Here is a 16,179-nt window from a genome sequence, read left to right as displayed (position 1 = left end):
TTTGTATACTGTTCTAATAATTCTTCTTTAATATAAATATAGTATCTATATCAGCTGCTTTGCCCAATATCAAGATCCTGTAGACATGACACAAATTAATGTTCTCAAAATAGTTAACACATTTTGCATATCACTGAAATGCACAAGGAATCAAAATGTGATTAAAAAACTAAGACACCTTAATACCAAATATCTGAGAGACCAAGAAATAATTTTGCTTTACATAAAGGAGCCGAACAAATTTCCGATTTGTAAGGTACCTTTATAATAATAATATTTCTTTATTTGGTAACTATGACCCATCCACATCTATCCTAAAAAAACCTTACATGAGATAATAATATTAAATATACAAACTGAGATGGTGCTATGGCGAGAGAAGCGACCAGTGCTTCTTGAACAGGAGAGTCCATGGTGACCGTAGGTGTCAACGCTTTAACCGCAGTGGCATCGATGAGGCTGAATTATAGAGGCGCCAAGCCTAAGACCAATCACCACTGACAGAGTGGTGTGGTCTAACATAGTGCCCAGGTTAGCTGAAGGGAGAGCATGTAGCCAGTAGCCGGATTCCTTAGCAGAGATAGCGAGAAGACGAGCACGGTCTCTTTTAGATGGCATTTGGTCTAAAAGTGTGTCAAAGGTTTTTTGCAAATAATGTCGTCCCACCGTCTCTGTGAAGAAAAAGAAACCGGCATAATACTGGGACTAAGAGCAGACCAACTATTTCTTGCCTCTGCCAAGTATGACACTTCTATGAAACCCAAAGAATTGGATATAATTTTTTGAAAAAGAGTATGTGTACTGTACACAGAGGAAAGAAAAGCTGGCAGCGAAACACTCGAAATTTTGCGAATTCCAAGACCATACCCTATCGGAAGTGAGGCCTGGGTCCATGCCTGATTACTTATGGGACAATTTAAAATATTAACAAGAATATTTTTTATAAAAGTATCCAATTTTTCCATTAAAAAATGAAATTCCAAAGAGGTGAGCATCTAAGAAAATACGTAAATTTTTGAACAAATAAACAAAAGCGAATAATGGTTAGAGCCATATGTGGATTAATTTCGAATAGACGATCGGAAGTGTTGCTAAATTTGGAAATTAAATCGTCAATAAACTGTGGGACTGACGTTTTCAGTATAGGTGCCCCTAGGAGACGAAGTGAACTTTGATGCCGGGAGCCAAGTTATTAAATTGTTCTAAAATGTGCAGTTTCGATTCATCCGAAAATGAATTTGGAATAAATATTCCACATTTATCAAAGTTAAGCTGTAAGCCAATAAGTTAAAATTTTGATATGATACTCTTAAGATCATCCAAAACTGTGTTCACTTTGCCACCTAAGGTCCTATCATCTAAATAACATGATATTAAATTTTGAATTTAAAGTTCAAATTATAGGATGCATAGCTAGACTAAAAATGGGGATGCGGAACCAAGGGCATCACCCTGCTGGCAGCCGACAGCGGAGCTCAAAACGTTGTTTTTATAAACTAGCCTCGAAGGATTCTGGTAACACTGTGCTAAATATGGTAACAACTGTGGTAATTTATTTACAACTTCTGAGAGGAGGACTCCGCGATCCACAGAGTTGAAAGCATTTTTAACGTCAATTTTCAGAAGCACTTCCTCCTGGGAGTTAAGGAGAAACGTACGAGTAGCATGTACAGCTGCTTCACACCCCCCCTTAACTCCGAAACCTTACTGTATTGGGTCAAAATTTGATGAAATAGAAGGTAGAATTTTTTTACAGCAAATTTTGGAAACGATGCGACGGATTGTTGAACCTACTGCTATGGGACGGATACCACCATCTTTTTTTCCTTAAGGCACATAAATTTGCGCCATATAGTCCAGATAGCATCAGATTCACCAGATTAGTGATGGATTTCAGGAGGGCTCCATCCGCATCCACGTTTGTACCACAAACTATATCTTTATGGAGTGTGTGGAGACAAACCATCAAGTCCCGCGGCGGAGCCACTTCTGAAAGCCGTCAGAGCTCCCAGCACGTCGTTTGTAGTGGCCTGAAAATATAAAGTGCTTAACGGTGCGTCCGGGAAGGATAAATTAGGAGATGGGGATGAATGTTTTGAGCGCAATGCTTCCAGAGTCTCCGGTGTATCAGGGGCAATAGTGTCACTTGAGAACAAAAGACGAGCCGCTCCCTTAAGGTCTCCATCGCCTATTTTATTTTCAAACAGTTTATTTAAATTAAATTTTTAGTAATTTAAAATGCATATAAAAATTTTCGGAACCGACAGGATTTGAACCTGCGACTCTCTGGCAATCGCGGCCTGAGCGCTTTCTCCAATTAAGCTACGGCTCCTACCGTCGATGCTGAAATTATTATATGCCTTTCACATCAGTCTTATAGCGTCATCATCTAGTAGGAAACGTTGCAGTTTCGATCTTCTTATTCAAAGGTAGTTTACTTTTTATTCTTTTTTTATTAGTGTTTTTACCTGCACTGCAAAAAAAAACGATTGCCGATCCGAATAGTCAAACGAAGTCCCGGACGAAAGCTAGTTTAGACTATAACTTAAAAGCTTTGACGACTGATGTATTACGTTTCCCAGCGGTTGGTATAAAGTTACTCTCGCTTTAGAGGCTTTTAACTGCCTTTCAAGAAAGCTTAAGCTTTATTGCCATTTAAAATTTATTTCAAAATATCTAGAGTTTTGATCCAACTTAAATAAACTTTATAATATAATAATAATGAGACACTGTTGTTATTAAAGTTAAGAAACGACATGATTAACGATAATTATTTTTAGTTACCAGCGACTCTAGAAGGCGAATATTTTTTAGTTTCGAAAATTTTGTGTTCTCGTGCATCTTTTAAGATGTACAGCGTGCGTAAGTTATTGACAAGTTATGGGTATAGGAAACAGCTTCAGGGTAATTGACGACCCAATAAATAAACCAAGAAGACAAAAACTGATTGCCTAAATTTTTCAATACTATTGACCTAATTCATCTACGTCCACTGCTGGACATAGGTCTTTTGTAGGGAGTTCCACAATGCACGGTCCTGGGCCGCTTGCCTCCAACGGCTCCCTAATTGACCTAATTAATTTGTTCAAATACGTTGACGGCTGACAGCTTTTTTACATGGTAAACCCATTTAACTTTAAATTGCAACACAGTTAATCTCATTGAACGCGTAATTTTTTTTAGAAAACTTGATACAGTTGTTTCTTTAAAAGTATAATTCCCAGGCCAGTGGTTTTTTTAAATTTATGAATACGGTAATACTCAATCGGCATTGTACTCCCTTTTAAAATACCATTGTTGAATGTTCAAGGGCTGACGTTCTTTAGAATTAAAAAAAAACGCACCAAATTGAAAACTTTCGCCTTTTTGAAACGGTCGGTTAGTAGTTTAGTACCACTAAACTCTACTTCAATATTACAATTTAACAATGATTTTAAATTAGAACATGCATACAAACACGTGTAACTGTTTCACATATTATTTTCATTAAAACGATACACCACAGTTTGTGAAAATTTGAGTATACAGTAACATTTTAATACGTTGAGACGAGCACTGTATGGCAGCTCCCCCAGGACCTGACATCAGGAGCAAAAGGACAGCACTGGGATCTTCGGAAATAATTTATTAATACTAGCTTTAACCCGCGCCTGTGCTTATGGCCTATAAAGAAACAAGGTTTTCGCTTGTCTAAATAGCGTTTGATCGTCGAGGGTTTTAATAATCCATGTTAATTTCTTTCCACCGTACAACTGTTTCTGTGTTTTAATTCCTGTAGGCGCTTTCTTGAAAATTAATGTAACCAACCTAGACAACATTATTGCTCTTCATCAGGGCTGATTGTCGCCAAGCGAAAAAGTATATCTACTAGCGCACACTTCACCATCATGATTTAACCCCTGGCTAATCATTAACAGGCTAATAAAGAATATGAATATATCTTAAGGTGATTTTGTTATACTATTCCGACGTGTTCCACATAACAAGGAGACTTCGGCATACAACAAACTTTTTGCAAAAGTATTTGTTAAACAAAGCTGGAGAAACGCAGTTTATGTAAATAACGCGAAACCCTTTCTTTGCAATTAATCTTATTAAAGAAAACGTGCTGTTCATTGTCCAAGTTTACGATGAAATGAGTAACAGTCAGATATCTTTCATGTTAGGGGAAACAAAGGGGCTGCCACGCTGCTGCCTTATTACTACTGACAGACCGCCCTGCTTGATACTAAAAATACCGCAAAGGAAACATTTTAAATATGTATCACTGCTTTCTTACAATATATAATTTTATGTCACATAATTTAAATTAAATATGAATCGTGCCAATTAAAAACAAATTGCTTAATAAATTTATATCTAATTAATTATTTATCGATACGAAAGTATTAATCAAAATGTCTGGTTTCAGTTTTTATAATATCAAGGGTTATGACTGCGATGCAAAAAAGGATTTAATACTTTTTTGAGTCTCTTCGGAAAGAAGATAGTATACTGTCCTACTTGCCCCGTATTTATAAAAAAATCCTTTCTTGATACTATCAACAACACTTTTGGTTAAACGTTGGCAGTGCCACATAATATCATTCTGTGTGTTATACCAATACACCTTAATATAATTTCATTAGTAGCTGTCAAGCCTTACGTGCTTCAGTTATTTACAGAATGAAGCTCTAATGAATCAGATAGGCACCGTGCATTTTGTCTTCAAATTAACAACATTCACTATGTAAAGTTTATAATCGCAAAATGATCCAAATAATATTATACCATCTTATTTATTAGGATATTAGTTAAATAAGACAAATTATAATTTTAGAGAAAGACAAGAGGCAAATAAAGATAGTTAATTTAAAAAAAATACTCCTCAAATACAAATAATGTTGCTAAACCATAAAAAATATATTAAAACCAATTTTGACCGAAACAAGAATGTTAGATAAATTAACGGGTTACTTTTGATCCTCCAACCATTTAATTAATTAGAATGTATTAGATAATTAAGTTAGTTTTGAATTTATTAGAGTTAGTATTGAGACAGCGAAGTACATATTTATTAGTGTTGGTGGGTGTTGTTTGTTGCCTTTGGTGTCTCAATACTAACGCTAATAAATTCAAAACTAACTTAATATCTAATACATTCTAATTATCTTAAATGACATACTGTTAGAAATTAATATTTCGTGTAGAAGTAATCCCATAAAATATACTCCCTTGATTCTACAGTTGCCCAACCAATAATTGTCCAAGAGTCGCAAAACTTTTAATTGAACACACACAATTTTCCGAAGTTGATTAAAAAGCTGCCAAGTAAAATGTTGATATGTAGAAGTTTCTTTGAAAACAGTTTTAACTTATTTCTTATGGTTTAAATGAAGTCATTTAACGGACGGAACGGAACAAGTTTAAAGAAAAACGGGGGTGGAGTTGATTTTGCAGTTACTGATTGTGTCTAGTAGATATGAATGCAATGATTAAAAAGAGATTATTAGTAGCGTTAATAATGATTGCATAATTAATCTAATGATTATATTTTTTCAAACTTTTTTTTTTTAACCGAAATACCTAGGGTTTTACAACTGTAACGAATGAATTGTATAAAAAAAAACAATAAAATTTGATTTCAACGCGTCTTTCATTAATATTTTTACTTACGTTTTTACGTTAAGTTCGGAGTTGGCTCGTACTCCAAGAAACCGTTGCAAAAACCGCTGAAGAAATAAGTTTCTCATCCCGTTAATTATATTGACAAATTGGATACATCACTTTGCTACGAAAACCATAAATACCACCTCTAACCCCGTTCTATTAAATACTTCATACGTTTTAAGACATTTTGAAAAGTTCTGAGTACGGACTCTCTTTACACGACATAAGCTGTTTGTATGAATTATACCTCAGTAGAGAAAAGGGAGTCAATCTGCAAATTGTCGTCTTCGGTATCACGGATTACCCGAGATAGGATATGATCATGCTTCTAATAATGGTCGGCAACGGCGTCCTTTACTCGTATATCAATTTTAAATTTATTAGTATCGTTTTAAGTTGTAGCAGCCATGTTTTACATTTCGGTTCCATTATCCAAAAAAAAATTGCACTTTTAAGTCCTCATTATTTTGGGTAATTCCTGCTGATAGAGTCCACTGTCCACACAGTTTGGTTCGTACGCGTAACCTTGATGAGACCCAACGTCCAAATAACGTGAGACATTAAGGACCTTGACTGGCGAAGGCACTGTACTTTGTGTCCTACTTTGGATGCATTGTCGAACTACCGCTTCGATCTTAGCAAATTAAGCCCTTACTCAGTGCTTCTTTTACCCAAATATGCATTCTACAATTTTGTTTTTACGCAAATAATTATTTACTCCCATGAACCCGAAATTATTAAATCTATATTTGAATTAGAGTAAATAACAACTCTCCAAAAAAAGTGTACAATTAAATACTTTTGTGTTAGGTTGTGATTTTAATGAGCGACTCAATTGCAATTTTACGTTTGACTAACAAGTGTAAACATAGTTAATTAAAGTTTGTTGTAATAGCGGGTAGCTGCTATTTGGAATATTGGTAAAGATTTGTACTTTGTACTAATATTTCATTTAAAAGTGAGTTTGCATTTTGTTTGCGCGAGTCAGGTTAAGTTAGCTGAAGTATTGTTTAATTAATATACGTTATGTATTTTCATCAACATGTTTAAAAGTAGAAACCATATCCAAATAACTTCCACTTTCTGAGAGGACGTTTCAATATCAGAGAATACCATAGATTCTTCTTTTCTAAAGCCGTTATGCAATTTGTGTCCCAAAGGATATGCCCCGCTTTTTCAGATAGTGGTTATGTATCACTTATTGGCGATGTGGGTGATTGTTGGAACTCTCAAAGCTTTAGTTTTTAGTATCACCATCATCTTTTTACAGTTTAAAACATTATGCAGTATCGACTGTCTTCATGCAGTGGACACCCAGACTGAGCTGATCGTATGTTGGAAAGAAATGTATGTTTGCGACTAAAATGGCTGTTAAAGGGTCCAGGTATCAATTGAGACCAGGGTGGTGGACCAGTGGCGATTTTGGTAGTGTAGTTACATAGAATAACAAGATGAATTTGGGTATATTTCAAACTTAAAACATATGACAGTTGGGACACTAAAAAGTAAACTATTTAATGTTACTATATTATTACGAGTGACGACGACAACAAGTGTATTTTTTGTTCAGTGGCATTAGCCCTTGGCGTGCTCTGCTAGCACTCCACGCACCCGTGGGACACCATACATTATGACGATTAAAAGTGAAGGTAACTTTCTGATAAATACTAGTATAAACAATGGGGTTGGTCACATATCTGCGTAACTTTAGCCTTTCACCCTAGCTAGTGTTAAAACTTTTATTTGAAAATATTGTGAGTATTCGGCGGAAAATGTTTTATGATACATAGTTTTAATCCTCGAAAGCGTAAATATGTTTAACTCTTTTTTTATGTATGTTTCATCAGATGGTCCCAATTTAAATGGTTTTATTAAAGGCAAAGTTTCATTAAAACACTCTGGACGATGGACGTTCACTGCTAGATATATAATTTATGTAAATCTGATATGGAATTCGGTAAGGATTTCCAAATTCTACATTATCGTGTTACTTGTAAAACACATCACATGATACCGTATAAGGTAAAAAACAATCGTAGTATTAAGAATTTAAAGTAATTTATTTTTTTACAACAAATGACGTTCCAAATACATTAAGAAAAAAATTACAATATTCATAGAAAAATGTAAAGAAAATACAAGACTTCGCGCGATGAAAAGATTTAAGTTGCACCCGCTTTCATCATCGCCCGGTGCTGCTAGTGACTTCGCTAGTTTAAAACAACCCAAGTCACTACTCCCTACATCAGTAGATTTAATAAATTTGTTCATTTGATAAAGAACGTAGTATCTTAACTTCAACTGCTGCATTCTGACACGGTTTTATTTTGCAATGGATCTAAGAGTGTGCGACATTAGATGGCAAATAGTTAATTACAAATATTTCCGCTTGTACGCTTTTTTTTTATTTGGATGAAAGGGCTTTTCAAGATATCTCAATGTTAAGGTACTTGGATTATCAACAATTTTATTTCGGTCGCTTTACGTCAGTAGATAAAAATATAAACCACCTTGAGATATCGGCACATCTATTTGGAAGAGAATACTGTAAAGGCCGAAAATAAGTAGGCAATACTGAGTCAAATATAGTCTTTCAAATTTAGTCTTTCCGTTATTTATTCAAATAAACCAAAGGAAGGCACTTTTGATATTAATCTTATTGGGTCATCACGCAATATAGTAAAATAGGTATATCATAAAACACCTACCAAAAACAGTATCAAGAAATCCGCAATTAATGTTAAATTAAAACCGAATTTATATCTTGCTATTCTATCATAGTAAATAAACTAAATCATTGTTCAACCAAATTTATAATGACCACAATGTTAACCACATCCAACTTTTAAACAATACAAATATATAACAACTTGCTATCCTATAAAAGTAATTTACACTAGATGTAGCATGTACAACCGTCACATAATATAACGAGAAAAAAAGTTCTGTTGACTTCAAAAAACCATAATTATAAGTGTACTGAACAAAAATAAAAAAGAAAAAATACTCTTATCTATCGCATCAAGATATATAAAAAATAAAACTGCACCATTTAAAAAAAAAAAAAACATATATCTGTACTGAAAGAATCGGCAGTACAGCCTTATCGTTAAAAAGTTATCTCTACCTAACCTAACAAAGGACATGATGTTTGATATGCTATTGCATAGGAATACAAAATACATGGTTAACAGTGAATTTAAATATAAAAAATACTTATAACATTTACATGCTTTTGTATAACATATAAAATGTCATGAGTAAGCCGAGAACGAAAACAAGGGGAAAACTGTAATTATCTAAAAATAAACTGTAATACACACACATATACTATTACTCAAGGGTTTTGAGAAACCGTTTTTAAATAGGTAGTGATAGGGTTTTCATATAACATAGTTCAATTGAATAGAAAAAACTACAAGAAACAAAGCTTGGGTGTGAATCTCTCGAAACAGGTTGCTCTTCTAATAATTTTAAATGACAATGTGAGATAGTGATGACAAAAAAGAATATCCGGATAAGTTTGTTGTGGGCTTCTTCGCAGACCAGAGCGCATTCGGAACCGTCGTAGCTTTAGTTTTAAGTTCACGCATATACTTTTCGCCATCATCTCACTACCATGTACACATTTCTTATGGAATGTACGCATCATAAGTGCCATCTATGGTCCTACTTGAATAAAGATATTTTTGACTTTGAAAATAATCTGTGTATTTCTTCGAAGGTGAATTCTAACTTAAAATGAAGCAACTCTAGTTTACCGCGAAATTCTGAGATATGTTCATATTTAAAAAAAAAACACGTATTATGCAGAAAGTTACTGAGTCGCCGAGGAGAACCGACAGCTCTAAATAACTTCCTGATCACTTTGCAAATAAGAGGAAACCAGGAAAGAAATTTGATAAGATTTTTTACTGAGTTACTATGTTAATGTGTATATAAATAAATCGATACATTTCGATAAGGACAGGAAGAAGTGAGAAACTTAAAGTAATTATTCGCGGAGGCTCTTTCATTTAATAACAACTGTTTATATCAATTTAGTTATGCTAATAGTTTGAATGATTTTTCTTAGTTTTTATATGTCTCCACCCTAACCACTTATTTTATAAATTCGAATATGTTCGTTGGTTTTCCATCTTTCACGCATCAATTTTATGACATATTTATTAGCAAAGTAGGGATACGGAATACGCGAAAAGTGCAAGTGGGCAAACTGCGGATGGATTTTGGGAGTAATATTTTAACATTTAGTTTATTTAGACCCAGGCATTGAAACTTGAAAGCAATGCTACTTAATATTTAAGGATCCAAGTGCAGTTGTCTATTGAATAATGACTTTTTTATGAGTGCTTTCTATTAAAAGCTCGTGCTCATGTAGGCGGATTGCGCTGCATGGCATTCATTGCATTGATTTTTCTATCAATTATTTGTTGTGGCCTAGTGCGGCTTCAGGTGGCCCATATGAAAATAACCTAACTTCTAGTGATAAAAAATAAAAAAATAACTTCTCACGCTCTTAAAGGTGTACTTTAGCCTATGTGTAGGCGAACTAAAACACAATTTTATGCACTTGTGCGTAAAATTGTGTTTTAGTTCGCCTACACAAATATAAAATATAAATGCACTTGGGCATACAATTTTAACTTATAATTGAATTGGCTGTGGGTTTTAGTATTGTTGATCATAAGGCATAACTCACTTTTAGATGAGGATTTTTTTTTCTGTTTCTTCTGAGAAACGTCCACCGCAAATAGTACTTTATGAAACTGATATGTAATAGAGCAAATAAAAAACGAAAGTAATTAAAATAAATAAATAAATAATAAATATACTACGACAATACACACATCGCCATCCAGCCCCAAAGTAAGTATAGCTTGTGTTATGGGTACTAAGATGACTGATGAATAATTATAATATGAATAATATACATAAATACTTATTATATATAGATAAACACCCAGACACTGAAAAACATTCATGTTCATCACACAAACATTGTCCAGTTGTGGGAATCGAACCCACGGCCTTGGCTCGGAAAGCAGGGTCGCTGCCCACTGCGCCAAACGGCCGTCAAATTCAATGTACATAATGTACATTGTACATAATGTCAATTATGTACAATGTACATGATCTAATAAAATGCAATAAGTGTATAAGTTTTATTCTCAGTAATTCTGGTTATTAGTTCTCAGCCAGATCTTGGTAACAGAACTTTATCGTAAGTATTTTTGGATATTACTGTTGAAAGTGAAATTGTGTTAAAAGATGAAAAGGAAAGATACAGAATCTAACCCCAATACAAAGGAGTCAAAACAACTATTTGTCCAATCCGGATATCGAATCTTCGGGATCTATAGACGTACATTCCACATAAAAACTTTTAAAAGAACAAAGAACAATTTCTGTAATTGAAGGATACAATATGGTGCCAAATCTTTCACACAAAACTCTCTTAAATAAATTGAGATTTGAAAAAATAAGCTTTGATCATTGTAAAATTACTTTAAGTCATGTAAATTTAGTTTAGAGATTTGTATAAAACGGAATTGACATTAAAGTGCAGCAAAGTGTGTTTACCTCGGAATCTTGTCGTAGCTGTCCCATCCTGTCAGACAATTGTATGAACTATATCGGCTGACCGCAGCTGTCATACTTAATGCACCATAATAATTTCACTTTGATATTATAAATGTCTTTATTTACGGTACATATTTATTACATTGAAGGCGATGCGATGTTCTGTCGATGTTGAAAGATGATAGTGACGCAATATAAATTTCCGTATTATTTAATTAAATTAAAAAGAAAACTCCTTTTCTGTAAATGTACAACCTTGGTTGGGTATGTTATTTTTATTAAAATTAATAAAGCCTAATTATTTCAGATAAGCTTTGTTTATTTATGCCTAGTGTTTTATTTCTAATTAATCACTGTTAAATTTTTTAGCAACGTGCAATAGATTTTTAGAATTTTTACTAAAACACCTTCACCTGAAAAGATTGTATGTTACCTGAAGTCCGATTTTAAGCGGGATGGTCACAGTAATATCTATATTTCGACTTATTCCATGGAAACTGGATTTTATAGGGGTCATTTTAACCAATAATGCCTAGTCAACTAGATGTACGAAAATTACTGGTCAGGGAGAACTGGCGAGCTCCAGTTCTGGATGTGGCCGTTAAAATTATACTGTTCAGAAAACTAATTAGTTGAAGGTGAAACTCATATAACAGTTTGTGCGTGGCCTTTAACTAATGGTTCAACTAGTTAGTGTTTGATATTTCTCATATTTGTCAAGTTACTTAGAATTGCGCGCCGAGGGTTCCATACCTCGAAAGAAACATATATTATTAATTAAGATAAAATATATTTCAACCGCTTGTAATATCCTGTTTTGGACGGCACATCACAATTATCACTAATGTTGTTGAGTTCTATTAAACTATGCTAAAATAATCCTTTAATTTTTTCTTTAACATTTAACTACACACACCGGCATATTTAGCGGAACACAAAAATTTTGATATCAGTATCATATAAGGTTGCTGGCTGGTTTATACGTCATTTAATTTAAAAAGAAATATTTTCATTAAGAATACAACTGAACATCACATTTTATGCAATTGTTTTAATATTAATCAATAAAACTGGAGCGAACTTCGAGTATTTCTTCCTTCTGAGTTTGATTTAAAATTTCATTCAAATAATTTTTGTTAGTTTTTTTTAACCGCGTATCTTTCTGGAGTTGAGGACTGAATTAAGCCTGACTTAGCCCCAACGGAGATTGCTAGAGAACTCGATATGCGAAGAAATGGTCAAACCTACCGAGTGATATCCAGAGATCTTCGTCGACCAGTTTCAACAATCCATCGCAGTATCCAACGGTTCAGGGAGACCGGTACTTATGTGAAAAGAGCAGGACAAGGCACACAAAGACGCACTTCGAGTAGGGATGATCGTTTAATTCGGCTTCGCGTACGTAGGTACCCCCGTTTGACGGCCGTCCAAGCCCGATATGAGTTAGAAGCTGTGCGGGGTGTAATCGTAAGTGAGCGTACGGTACGAAGAAGGTTCGAAGAAGCTGGTTTGGTTTCATTTGTCGCCAAGGCTCCAAGGCTCAAGGTAAATCATTGTAGAAACCGGTAAACTTTTGTTCAGGAACATCGAACGCGGAACGCGGACCAATGGAGTAAGGTATTGTTTAGTGATGAGTGCAGAATTATTTAAAATCAAATTGACGGCAAGCAAAGAATATACAGGAGAACGATACATTCAGACAAATTTTGAAACTACATTTGCATACGGTGGAGGATCAATAACGGTTTGGGCGGGCATTTGTTTGGGAGCTCGCAAAGACTTGGTAGTGATTGACAGAGGGAGTCTGACTGCAGACCGCTATATCAGAGATGTTTTACCGTTACCGAAAATGTCGTACCGTTTGCCCCATATGTCGGTGACGATTTTGTTTTAATGCAGGATAATGCTCGGCCGCATACTGCTTGGGTAACTCAAGCTTATCTTAATTATATGAGTATCACTGTTATGGAGTGGCCGGCGAGATCACCGGATATGAACCCAATAGAGCACGTTTGGGACTTGCTGAAAAGAAAAGTTAAGTCCAAAATTCCAACTCCTGCCAACGTGGGTGAACTGCGAAACGCCGTAGTTAAGGAATGGCGCAGACTTTCCCAGGAGACCATCGATAACATCATTCTCGGTATGCCTAGACGGGAAAAAACTTTAATAAGAGCGCGTAGAGGAAATACACGATATTAATCACCATTTTTCTAATTTAATTAATTGTTTTTTTTAATATTAATATTCACTTTTCCCGGTTACATAATATATAATTTTTCACAAATAACCTTTGCTACCAAAATCTGTTTTTAATGTGATCTCATTTTAAGTAAAACAAATGAAACTTTAAATAACAAAAGAAGTGTAGTAATTAGATTTTAAAATAAAACCATATTTTTTTAATTATGGACCTTTTTTGTTTTTCGCTAAATATGCCGGTGTGTATAGTTAAACTTTATGAATGCAACTTTTTCTTTGTTTAGTTACATACATTTTATACACTCAAATTATTTAATCGCTTTACAAACTTTTGAAATAAGGAAAATGTTTTATTTTTAATTAATATTTATGTTCAATGAAAGAATTGTAGGTCACTGGGAAGTGCCCTGTAGGTTTTGATGGCAGCCAGTAATTGGGGCGTTTAGAATTAAAACGAGCCTCGAAATGCTATAGTATATAATATCTATCTTTTCATTACTTTAAACTACGAGTATTAACTTAAACTTTTTACAGTAATAAGAGACTGTAATTGCGTAGTATCTTGTATACGTTTCAGCTGGATACTTGGCTTTGGTAAGACTTGAGTTAAAATCCGGCGATACAAACACGTAGTGACGTTCACAAGGATGTAATATTATAAGGAAACCTCGATCGATCACGGGGTTCGGAAAACTAACTAATATTCACTGTGTAATATTTTTCATATAATGATAAAAAGGAAAAGCTTTCTAAAACAGTTACTCATTAATAACCGTCGAGGATAACCATGATTTGTATGTGACCGTTCAGGGAAACATTAAACTTAAAGTACTCGGTTCTTACATATGAAATAGGTGTTTTGTCGTACTGGCCAATTTGATCTCAAATATCTCTTTGGTTTGGAATTCCAATTTTAAATTAATAAAGTACAATACTATTTACTTATGCTTTTATGTTTTGAATACTTATTATTAGTTATTAATTTAATTCATTTGCTTTTTTCTCTTAAGGGTTTTTCCTTTGCGTCTCAGTTTACATAACGGAAAACTTGAAATATCGCTGTTGGTAGTACGAATTCCATCGAAGCAACATTGCTGCAGAAACGGCTCGAAGGATTAGTGATGTGTAATGGCAGCGGTCAAAAAAACACCGGGTGTTTTTGGTTCGGACGGTAGACGGCCTGAAACCACAGTTGATTATAAAGAATTGAATGCTATTGTGGAAGTTCGTCTATGGCTTTTGACTTTTTGATTGACTAAAAAATTACTTGTGCGTGCGTGTAGCGTTTAGTGGACTAAGAAAATTAAATAAAATTTCCGGTGTTGTTCATTACAGCTTTCTTAAACGATAATGGCGGATGTCTATTTTCAGCAACTGCAAATCATGATGAAAAGATAGCTGTTAAACAACCAAGGCTTAAAGTCAACGCTAAACCACACACTGCATAACAAATGGCACCGAAATTGTTCAATAATAATGTCTAAGACATCCACCATAGGTACTTCCCGGACCTTGTTCGAACGGATTACCATTTTTTTCGAAATTTTGATAACATTCTGCAAGGCAAAAACAATTCAACTGCGATGGAGCAGTCGAAAGGGCCTTCAAAAATTTTATTGATTCCCGTCCGAATGATTTTTTTAGTAAAAGCATCAATGAACTATCTATGAGATTGTAAAAGTGCATAGATTGCAATGTTAAGTGGATTGAAAAAATGTGTTATATATAAAAAATCGTCTTAATGTTACTTACAAAACGCCAATTGCATATGTAAGGATCTAATAATGTAAAACTTGGAAAACGAGAATACCTAGTTCTCTATTTGATTTACCGAGTAAGTTTGATTGCATGGGTTATTTATAGTAATGATATAGTGGGATAGTGCATAAAATTCAAAATTCATTTATTTCAAGTAGGCCTAATATAAGCACTTTTGAAACGTTAAGTCTGTCTGTTTGTAGTGATTCTACCACCGGTTCGGAAGGCAGATTCTACCGAGAAGAAGCCGGCAAGAAACTCAGCAGTTGCTCTTTTCCAACATCAACAATTTACATTTTGCATTTTAACATTAATTTTTCTATCTTGTGAGAGCTGAAAGCGGAGCCGGATGCTTCCAAGCAACCATTAAAAAATTCATCAATTGTATAGTAACCTCGCTGTAATAAATGTGTTTTAACAAATTCTTTAAACATGCATTTAACATATGCACTATCCCACTTTCTCTGGTGGTGAGCATCTCTAAGATCATCCTTAGCCTATTGTTGTTCAACTTTTAGGCAAAGGCTATTTAGAATTGTGGATTTGGAACCCCCTGTCTTAATCGAAGGAGGGTCTAAGAAATTTGTCCCGCCATGCTGCACTAAAGCGGATTGCGTGAGCTAGCTCGCGCGTACAAAACGTGTATGTGTAGTGCGAAACTTCTATGGTACGCTCCCACGAAAATCCACGTGATACCAGCCATTATTTGAATAGGATAACATATCATTCAAATTTTGTAATAATAGCGAAACACACGAACTGGTGGCTTTAGATAATCTGTGCTCTGAGGCACGGGGGAAAAATAAAAGCTAAATTTGAATCTTTAGAGTACATCTCGGTTTTGCAACCACATGATTTGCGTTGTCGCAACTAGGCCACACCACCGTCTCAGCCGAGACGATATTCTCTGGCGAGGTAATAAATATTACATAGGAATTGGAGCTCATAGAGCTGGCTTTGATTTAGCATACGTCGACCGTTGACAACTCT

General features: G+C 34.5%; 1 protein-coding gene across 5 annotated transcripts in view; it reads right to left on the bottom strand.

Annotated features, from left to right (window-relative positions):
- The window catches only part of LOC120636466 (potassium channel subfamily T member 2), an 82,668-nt gene that overhangs the window by 29,416 nt on the left and 37,073 nt on the right, over positions 1 to 16,179 (bottom strand). For 2 of the 5 annotated variants that reach the window (XM_039907952.1, XM_039907954.1), the window contains exon 1: positions 11,233 to 11,355. The exons of the other annotated variants lie outside the window; for them this stretch is intronic. In XM_039907952.1, the coding sequence (XP_039763886.1) occupies positions 11,233 to 11,306 (74 nt within the window). In that variant the 5' untranslated portion in view covers positions 11,307 to 11,355. Of the gene's footprint in view, positions 1 to 11,232; positions 11,356 to 16,179 lie in introns of those variants that run through there. 5 annotated transcript variants of the gene reach the window in all.

Source organism: Pararge aegeria, chromosome Z, assembly GCF_905163445.1.
Source record: "Pararge aegeria chromosome Z, ilParAegt1.1, whole genome shotgun sequence".
NCBI classification, from domain to species: Eukaryota; Metazoa; Arthropoda; class Insecta; order Lepidoptera; family Nymphalidae; genus Pararge; species Pararge aegeria.
The sequence above is the reverse complement of the archived record's forward strand: the minus strand, read 5'-3'. Positions and strand labels throughout refer to the sequence as shown.